The sequence below is a fragment of the Osmerus mordax genome, chromosome 18 (assembly GCF_038355195.1).
Source record: "Osmerus mordax isolate fOsmMor3 chromosome 18, fOsmMor3.pri, whole genome shotgun sequence".
In the NCBI taxonomy this organism is placed as follows: Eukaryota; Metazoa; Chordata; class Actinopteri; order Osmeriformes; family Osmeridae; genus Osmerus; species Osmerus mordax.
Window position 1 is genome coordinate 4,653,886 of NC_090067.1, and position 9,432 is coordinate 4,663,317.

Below are 9,432 nucleotides of genomic sequence, written 5' to 3' on the forward strand. Positions count from 1 at the left end.
TCCTCGGAAATACCACAGCACAATAGAGCAACAGCAGGTGGGCTTGCAGTGTGTGTGTGTGCGGGAGAATTAGACTTCCATCCTGTCTCCCTGCACACACACACAATACATGGGCTCGTCATGTTGAAAAGTCAACTGAAAGGGTCACCGAGTTCACCCCTTTTAACATGTAAATAAGGAGATATGGCAAACGACACAGACAAAAAGCAAGTGGAAAGCGATAAAAATCAATGGGGGCAGCTGAGCTTATTACAGTCAATACTGCCTTCTATGAGCCCCCTGAGTCAGGCTGAGTTGCATTCAAAACAACGTAGCGTTCTCACCAACCATGGAAGCATTTGATTCATGATTCATCAAAAAAAGTCCTTTGCATGGAGGGCCCCTTTGGATTTCCCCTTGTGGACGATTAAAGGACCGATTCTTTGTTGTTTTTCGGGTATGAAAGACTGTAATGGACCGAGGGACTTCTCTGCACCCCCTTCTCCTTCCTCTTGCTGTCATTTTTTGATTTTTTAAAATATTTTTGATTTTGATGCTTTCTGTCTTTTGACTGTAAGCAGGGTAGTATCCTTTAACTAATAGTGTGTTAAATCTGCAAGATGGTCCATTTTAGAAGTGCTAAATTGCCCATGCTGGGTGTACGAGGTAAACTTACAATAGAATGTTGCCTGACGATTTCACTCACTTAAAAAACTTTTAGAGTTATTTGCTATTACAAATCAATCCTACTGAGAACAACTAATCCACTGTTCTTTCGTTATTCTGTAATTTGCAATCAGGCTATAACGGGCATTTAACCCCTTGTGTTATCTTCGGGTCATTCTGACCCATCAGTCATTGTGACCCACCGTCGTATTGCGACGAATTTACCTCATACAAAAACAAAGTGAAGCATTTTCTTTTAACTGTCGGGCTGTCTCAGACCCCCCACATAGGAATGGTTAAAATAAAATTATTTTTATTTGTTTTTGTATCGGGTAAAATTGGGTAAACACAACGATGGTTCGTTATGAACCTTTGGGTCATGTGACCCGAAGGCAGCACGAGGGTTAAGTGGCCAAACAAAAAAACTTCAAGGACCTAAATGGATCATCTGTCTTTGTTGCTATGTCTATTACTATATGATGACCATGTTAAACTCAATGACTGTCGCATTGGATTGTATACTCTTTTCACCAGGTATTACCTACGATTCTGTGATCTTTACTGAATTTGTATTACCGGTAATGCATGTGGATGCAAATTTGACAAAAATGACGATACAAATGTCTTGTGTTGCGGTGCCCATGCAGAAAGGATGCAAGCAGACAGGTTGCAACTGTTGGCCAATAAGAGATGTGTGGCTTTCAAAATAAGAGTCCCTATTGTTAACAATCGAGTCGGAGCTATTGCAAATGTGGGCATATTTCCATTTGTTGTAACAGTGAACATCTTCTAAAGATCCTATCGGGACTTGTGGGGTGGACAGTAGTAGACATGTGGTATGCCTATATTTGTATTAGCTCAGGGCTATCCGCCAGAACAGGCTCTCCACTCTCCCTCTCATATTGAACTCTAAGATAAATACAACAGTTAGATTGTCCTCTCTTTCTCAGTATGACTAGATGCAACGAAGTAGGATTCAATTAAACGATGGTGGAAAGTCCAATGACTGCGTACGACATCACGCTAGCCAATATGGACACGCATGGGGACGCCCCGCGTGGGAGAGATACCCCGCATCACGCATGGGGACGCCCCGCGTGGGAGAGATACCCCGCATCACGCATGGGGACGCCCCGCGTGGGAGAGATACCCCGCATCACGCATGGGGACGCCCCGCGTGGGAGAGATACCCCGCATCACGCATGGGGACGCCCCGCGTGGGAGAGATACCCCGCATCACGCATGGGGACGCCCCGCGTGGGAGAGATACCCCGCATGGGGACGCCCCGCGTGGGAGAGATACCCCGCATCACGCATGGCCTCTAAAATACCCGGCTTCTGTCCGCCCTCTGCCTCCTCTGAGCCCAAAACTATGAGCCTTTCCTACGTTTGAACACTTCTGTGTAATCGTCTTGTGTGTGTTTGCAGAGACAGTGCACAATTTATACCTGTATTTGCCATCCATGCTTGGAAAGCATTCATAAGGTGACATCGTGGGTTATAAGCTGTAGGCTACATTTTGTGAATTAGGAGAGACGGGGGAGCCATGACAATATTTCGTTCTACCAGGCGGAGGGGAGGCAATGACAGCTCAGGATGTCTCTATACATGCGTGTCTGGGTTCAGTGGAATTGTTCATTCGTGTTGGAAATTCCTGAAAGGATGCCAATCTGAGTCTGACGCCGTAGACAGGGATGCTAGCCCACCTGCTACCACAGTTTTGTGTTCGTATTTTGTTTCTAACAACCAAACCAGATAAGCATCAGATAGACAGCAAGAACTCACTAAAAGTTACTTTTTTTTTAAGCAATGGGAAGATATATGGTTCTAAGCTGTCTCGGCTGGGTGATGGTCAACTACAAGCACAGGACGCACAGTTTTATTGAGAAATGCAGTCAACTCAGACATGTTCCATGATATCAGTATGAACACTATAATGCATTTGTAGAGGAACAACTGCTTTATGTTGACCTATAGGGGGCTGGTCTAACCCATTTATGTAGTAGGTATGTATGTAGGCTAATAGCCTGTAGTATCTAGCTGGTCAATACACAGTAAGTTACTGACAATGTGGCCTGGGCTGATCCTGTTTCTAAACAATGGACCATATGATCTAAACAACGCACTGGTCACCAGAGCAGTCTGATGAGGTCAGAGAGCGTAGTGTGTGAGAATGACCACCCATGGTATGTTCCATCTGCTATGTGCAGCATGTGTGTGTGTGTGTGTGTGTGTATCAGTGTTGGATAGATTTGTCTTTTGGTGTGTGTGTGCTTGTGTGTGTGTTGTGTTAGCCACAAATACACTACCACTGCAGGGGGGTCAGAACCACCCATGCTCGTATTTGTTTACATAGCCTACCTTGATTCAACCCCTGCTGGCCCATATGCTAGGCATAGGCAAAGGTCTGGAACGGAGATCTCACACTCTCTCATAAAATACGTGTCAGGGCCTTAGGAAGCTGTTATAGTGATAGAAAATAGCCCATATAATGTTATGTTAAGACGCAGGGCTTATGCTCGACGTGGCCGACGCATTATGAGCCGGCGGGTTTAATGGCGATGCAACGTGTCTAGCAATGTAACGACAGCTTCGCGAATGCGCCTAGTGCTTATCTGGCCAACCAACACGCTGAGCTCTCATCTGTTTGTCTCCCGTCAGATGCAGCAATATGACTATGGTCAGGGGAGACGGTGAGACACCAGGTTTTGCATTCACCGCTTTAAAAGAGTTTCACTGAGAATGTAGCCTAATCACCGAATCTAAGTAAAGCTAAGTGGGCAGCGGAGATGGTTACTCTTACGTGTTATTGAATCATGCATGAGAGATAGTGAACACACACAGCCCCCTAGTTGTCTGTTTAGGCAAAAACAAACCAGAGACCATCTGTTTGTCCGAGTTGATAAGAATCAATGCTGTCGATAAAATCAATAGAGTTTCACTGTTCAATTCTCTAAACCTCTTCATGGAACCACAGGTGGCATCAACTCTTTCTTTCTCTCTGCCTCTAATTGGTTTTGCACAAAGCCCATAACAAGTTCAATATAATCTGTCTTTATTTACACGCATAACTGAGTTTGTTTCTGCGGAGGAGCAGAGGGCTTCCTTATGGCTGTGATATGATACATAGAGTTCTGACTAACTTTATTGGAAAGGTGTGTGTATGGCCCTCACTGACACACACACACACACACACACACACACACACACACACACACACACACACACACACACACACATTGCATAGGCGGGTACAGACCAAGTTTAGAGACATAGATAGAGCTGGACCACAGACAGCCCAATCTCCTCAATTCTAGTATAATGGAACTATAATACCCAATACCTGACCAAATTTGAGAAAATCACAACGTCCAACTGTTTTGTCACACTCTGACACAAAAAAACAACTAGGTGATGCCAGAGAGGCAAGGAGGAAGACCGAAGTGTGTGTGTTTGTGTTTGTGCGTGGAACTGTCGTGCCCTCATTTCCAGACATCTAAATCTCAGAAGACAGCCACACCCCATAGATAGTGTACTACTTTTGACCAATGCCCTGATTCTGGGCAGTAGTACACTGAATAGGGAATAGAAAGATTGAGATAAAGCCAGACTTTCATGTACATTTTCTCATCCATCTGAGTACTGAATGTTAAAATCTGTACACACACACACACAAACACTTTAACACAAAGGCAACGGGGGTGTTGGAGATAATATTAATAGGGCACTGCAATTAAGCCACTGCAATATGTATTATCACGTTTCACAAATTCTATACTCTAAGTCTAAAGCACCAACAAACTATGTTTGTGTTTGTTTTCGTGCTGTCTGAACTCAAATGAATATATAAAGGATATATCTCTGGTAAGGAATCATATTGACTGTTAACTCAACTTTATACAGTTTGTACTTCTGTGAATAGAAAACTGCCATTGTAATTGTGTGATGGTAATTCATATGTGAACGGTGCTCTTTAGGGGTGCAACTGTCGTTTTGATGTAAATACCTTCTGTGTTACTTATAAAGTCCTGGACAGAATCTGTTACTGACAAGAATTAAAAAAATACTTTTTTTGGCCAGCTGTTTACAACCTGTTTTGGACGCCTGAAATTATTGTTTTCGTTGTGTGAACGATCAACACATTTCTCCAAAGAAGGAAAACACGAAAGAGAGAAACCATTAAGCAAAGGCAAATGTAAAGACCTTTGAAAAAAATAGTGGGTACATGTAGTCTCCTTATGTTGACTTCACATCACATTCCACGCATGTTCTTTTACACGAGTGTTTCATCATGCCAAACACACCCATTCCCACCCTGCCAGTGGGAGACAGTGAAGAGAGGTTCATCTAATGCCATGAAGGTTTCTCCCACACCAGTAGTTTCCCTTTGAGCTAACATGGCCGGATATGTTGACGCTTTTAAACATGGCTGCCCTCTTGTGCTCCTGTGAGGTAACTGCGTGAGAGGAAGGGTTACAATACAATTGGACGTTCTCTTTCTAATGCTCCTTTCTCTCTCTTGCACACACACACACACACACACACACACACACACACACACACACACACACACACACACACACACACACTCACACACACACACACAGCATGACAATCTTAACAACCTTTTGTTGTGCTTTATTTAGCAGCAAACAAACAAACGATGATTTGGGCACACAAAGCATCTAGACATCATCATCACCATCGTTAATGCAGTATATTAGGAGTGAAAAGTTGCAACGTATGGCACACAACCATGACAAATGTGCTTTAGAATAGAAATAAAATGTGTTGATTGTAAGTGACCCTTACCCGACTAAAGGAATTGAGACTGTGTTGAGGAAAACAATGGATGATAAAGCGCTTAAGCATTCAAGTCAATGATTACCTACAGCGAGGGGATACTGGAATCTAATAACACATCTTTGCCCCATAACAACACTATGAATTGACTTTTTATCCATGGGTTGCATGTGGAATATGTGGAATGTTTTACATTTGATATGTGGGTTGCTTTGGGTGGAAGGATGGCTGACGTAGAACAACCCCTTAAGAAAAAACCTTAACCAGGTGCCTCGTGAGCAACAGTGAAGAACACAGCTGCAGTCTGCCGCTGACTCCCACCCACCCAAACATACCCTCAATTGCTGGAATTCAAAAGGCCACTGTTACGTTTCTAAAGTGGCCATGATGCCATCTTCAACAGGACTGTCAATTACCAAATCGAATTTATACATTGGAATGTAATCACGGTCTTGGTGCAAAGGTCTCTCCACAGGCATTTTCAAAGATGTATCTCGAAATATTACTACACGAGTAACCAGGCCTTTAAAGCACACATAAGCCTTACACATATGTAAACTACCAAAACTGCTTTAACCTATTCATTAGCACTATTGATGGATGTCACTACAGGTTGTATGGATAGTAAAGTAATACAAGACAGAATGCTGGATCATTTGAACACAGATTCCAGCCGAGATATACGATGTGGCAGCGTCTTGCTCCATGGTCATGTCTGTTTCCGTGTGTCTCTCACTGGATAACACTGCCCCTTACAAATAATAGATGTAAAATCAAACAAAAGAGGTATTTGGCCCACTTTCCGTCACCCAGACAGAGGTTTCCAACTGAAATTAGGTTATCTCACAAGAATTTTCCAGAACAGTGTCTATTCTTTGTCTTGGGCTCTATCTCAAAACCCCCTCAAATACAGAACATCAGGGTTTTAATTATGGATGAGACCAGTGTACGTGTGTCACTTGGCAGATAACATAATGACTGACATTTAAAAATCTTTTAATCTTTTGTTCCACACAAAAGAAACCGTGTAGAACAAGGACATGATATTCAACTGTCCTAACGACTAAATGTATTTGTCTCAAATGACTTTTGTCTTGACTTAATTTACTGAGAAAGATGGATCTAAACTATGTAATATTGCAACCACAATGAAGGGAAAACCTTAAAAAAAATGTACCCAGTTTGGAACGATTTGGTTTATTATGTGAAAAGGAAATGACCCCCTGATTAAAATGCTTTATTCCTGAATCATTTGCTCACTAGGGGATGTTTCACAACATGGAACTGCTAAATGAGCAGGCTAACTGCAGGAAGATAGTTGATGAACCTCATTACTACGAAGTGTCATGTGGGTTATTATTAGTGCCTAGCAGCAGAGGATAATTATTGCTGATAGGTCTTTTTTATTTATTTATATGCAGATATACCTCAAAATCTTTGTCTCCGGTTAACAGTTAAATGCTCTGCTATAATTGATGTTTGATTTATGATACGCAATAAACATATTACATTCTGCGCCATGCGTAATGTTGACTCCAATCAATAGTTTCAAAGAAAAAAAAAGCACAGAATCACAATACATTCAGTATTAATCTAGTTTATATAAGGAAAATTGCACATTCTTCAGAGAAAGTAAACATGACATGGGAGGAGTTTTTCTAATCCAAAGAATTCAACAACAGAATAGCAAAATAACATCCAGTGACTTCTGCATGCTATCTTCATAGAGGGAACTGTCTCTGTGTGGGTGTATGTGTGTGTAGGCTGTACTACTCACTATCAAAAAAAAGAGAAGTGCTTAGTAACTAGTCAGGAACAATTGACATGTACATTACGATGACCTAAGGTTATGGCTGGAGTCTGCAGTGGATGTGCAGCAGCCATACAGCAAAACAGATCTGGGATCAGCAGACGAAAGGCTTCCTAATATGCAAGCAGAACGCAGAACTGAGCCGGGATCAGCATTAAGCAGTGGGCCATATGTTCAGCCTTGGCATCAATGTAGTGGGATGAGAAATGTGTGTTCATGTATTGGATCAGTGAGTTAAAGTGATCTACTTGATTAATGATGCTAAATTCAATCTACCCTCATGCCAGAGCAGTTCTGATCAATCCCAAACCAACCTCACAGTTGATGTTCACGTCTCCCACATCGGTTGTTGCAGAGGCATGGTGATACTATTAGAATTAAACTTCTATCAATTTCTTTCATCTCCTCACAACTGCTTAGTGGAGTATTGCTGGGCGCAGCAAACACCTTAAACGGAGTTGTCTATTGCAGAGAAAAATGGATCCATTCCATTGCAAGATGACTACCATGCATTCAGTTGGCTACCAAAAACAGCACAGCCTACTTCTCCATAACACAAGGGTAGTTCTGTACAAGAAAACACAAACACTTTATTCAACCAATCAGATGTTAGGATTTCAGAAAGAGGCCAGAGTAGACAGATTTGACAGATGAGGATTAATAAAAGGTACTTTTAAATGTTAGGACACGATTTGGTGTAGCCTGTTTCTATCCCAGTCTATAATCGTCTGTTATGTGCAGGTGCCTAAATAGTACTTCATCTCTAATGCAAACTCATTTATCCAATCGTAAACGTTTTAGGGGTTCTTCAAATGGTAATTTTCTGAAAACACAAAACAAACAAACCCTTTTTGGTGTTAGGTGCTGTTTAGTGCTGATGGAGGCAAGGCAGAGGATAAAAGGGTTTGGAAGAGGTGGACAGACTGGGGGTCAGAGAGAGGGGGCGGGGGGGGAGGTCTTGTGGAGGAAACACAGGGCAATAGGTCAAGGGTCATGGGGAGGGGAGGTTGGTCTCAGTGGAGCTGTCCGTCCTGAATGGGGGAGGCTTCCGGCTGGGTCACCACAGGGTCGGAGGTCGGCGTGGCGATCCCCTCCTCCTCAAGATCACCCTGAGACACCGTTGGACTTATCTTCGTCTGGGGACAGAAAAGGAGAAGAAAAATGCAGAAAAGGGAGTGTATAAGTATCTACAAGTCAAAGCTTTAGATCAAATATTTGTCAGAAGAAATCTTTGAGACCTAATCAAAGGTATGGATCAAGAGAAGTGTTTATTGTACTGCTATAAAACTGGCAGTGATCCAAATCACTGATTCAATTCAATAAACTCTATTGATCCCAATAGGGCAACAGTTTCTGGGCCTCATCAACAACATATATAAAAAAAGTAATCTATTAAATTGTTTTTGGAAATGCATACAACTTTGTCAACATTTAAAAAGCAAAGCGTTCATATTTCAACAACATTACAAATCGAATTTTGTCCACATCTAAGTGAAGGCTTACTCACTGTTCTCATCCTTTACCTTTAAAGTGTCCACTTTCTCCTCAAACGACTTGAAGGTGGGCGTGTTTCTGCAGAGGAAGCGACACGGAGGGGGGGAGGGTCAAATCATCAGGAAAGACGGATGTTGCCGCGGCAACAGGCGGTGGCCCCCTCCCTCACCTGACCTACAGTAAAGGACGACAACGTGGAGAGAGGTGCGGGCCGGAGCGCGCCACGCCGGCGTGCTCAGCGGTTGGGAAGCGTGCGTTTGTCCTGAGCTCAGGGCTCAGGTTATTTGCTGCCTGTGCAGCTGCGCGGGACGACAACAGACTAAAGGCGACCGACCGCATTCCATCCCCTACTCTTCTGTTGCACTGGGTTCTATTCTGCTCAGAGAACACAGGGCAGGATGTATGGCCACAAGGTGCGGGAAAGACTGCAGCCGGGAAATAATCGCGTGATGCACTTCCTGTTAAGAGGTGTACATTTAACAGAAGGCTTAAAATCAATTTTTAAGAGAAGACCTCATCAACCTTTGTTTTAACCGGAAAACCAATCTTGACAATGTGCGTGTGTGTGAGTGTGCGTGTGTTTGTGTGAGAGAGAGACATACCTCATAACCGGCATGCTAGCAGAGTGCTGCAAAGAGCGTATGCTATCCGACAGCATTAAAGAATAGGAGAAAGGGGTT

General features: G+C 43.0%; 1 protein-coding gene across 4 annotated transcripts in view; it reads right to left on the minus strand.

Annotated features, from left to right (window-relative positions):
• Positions 1-7,029: 7,029 nt before the first annotated feature.
• Positions 7,030-9,432, minus strand: part of tpd52 (tumor protein D52) — a 15,877-nt gene continuing 13,474 nt past the window's right edge. For 2 of the 4 annotated variants that reach the window (XM_067255938.1, XM_067255935.1), the window contains exons 5-6: positions 8,782-8,830; positions 7,030-8,394 (exon numbers count right to left, since the gene is read on the minus strand). In XM_067255938.1, the coding sequence (XP_067112039.1) occupies positions 8,272-8,394; positions 8,782-8,830 (172 nt within the window). In that variant the 3' untranslated portion in view covers positions 7,030-8,271. Of the gene's footprint in view, positions 8,395-8,765; positions 8,831-9,354; positions 9,397-9,432 lie in introns of all 4 variants that reach the window. The other 2 variants (XM_067255940.1, XM_067255936.1) reach the window with 2 other exon arrangements.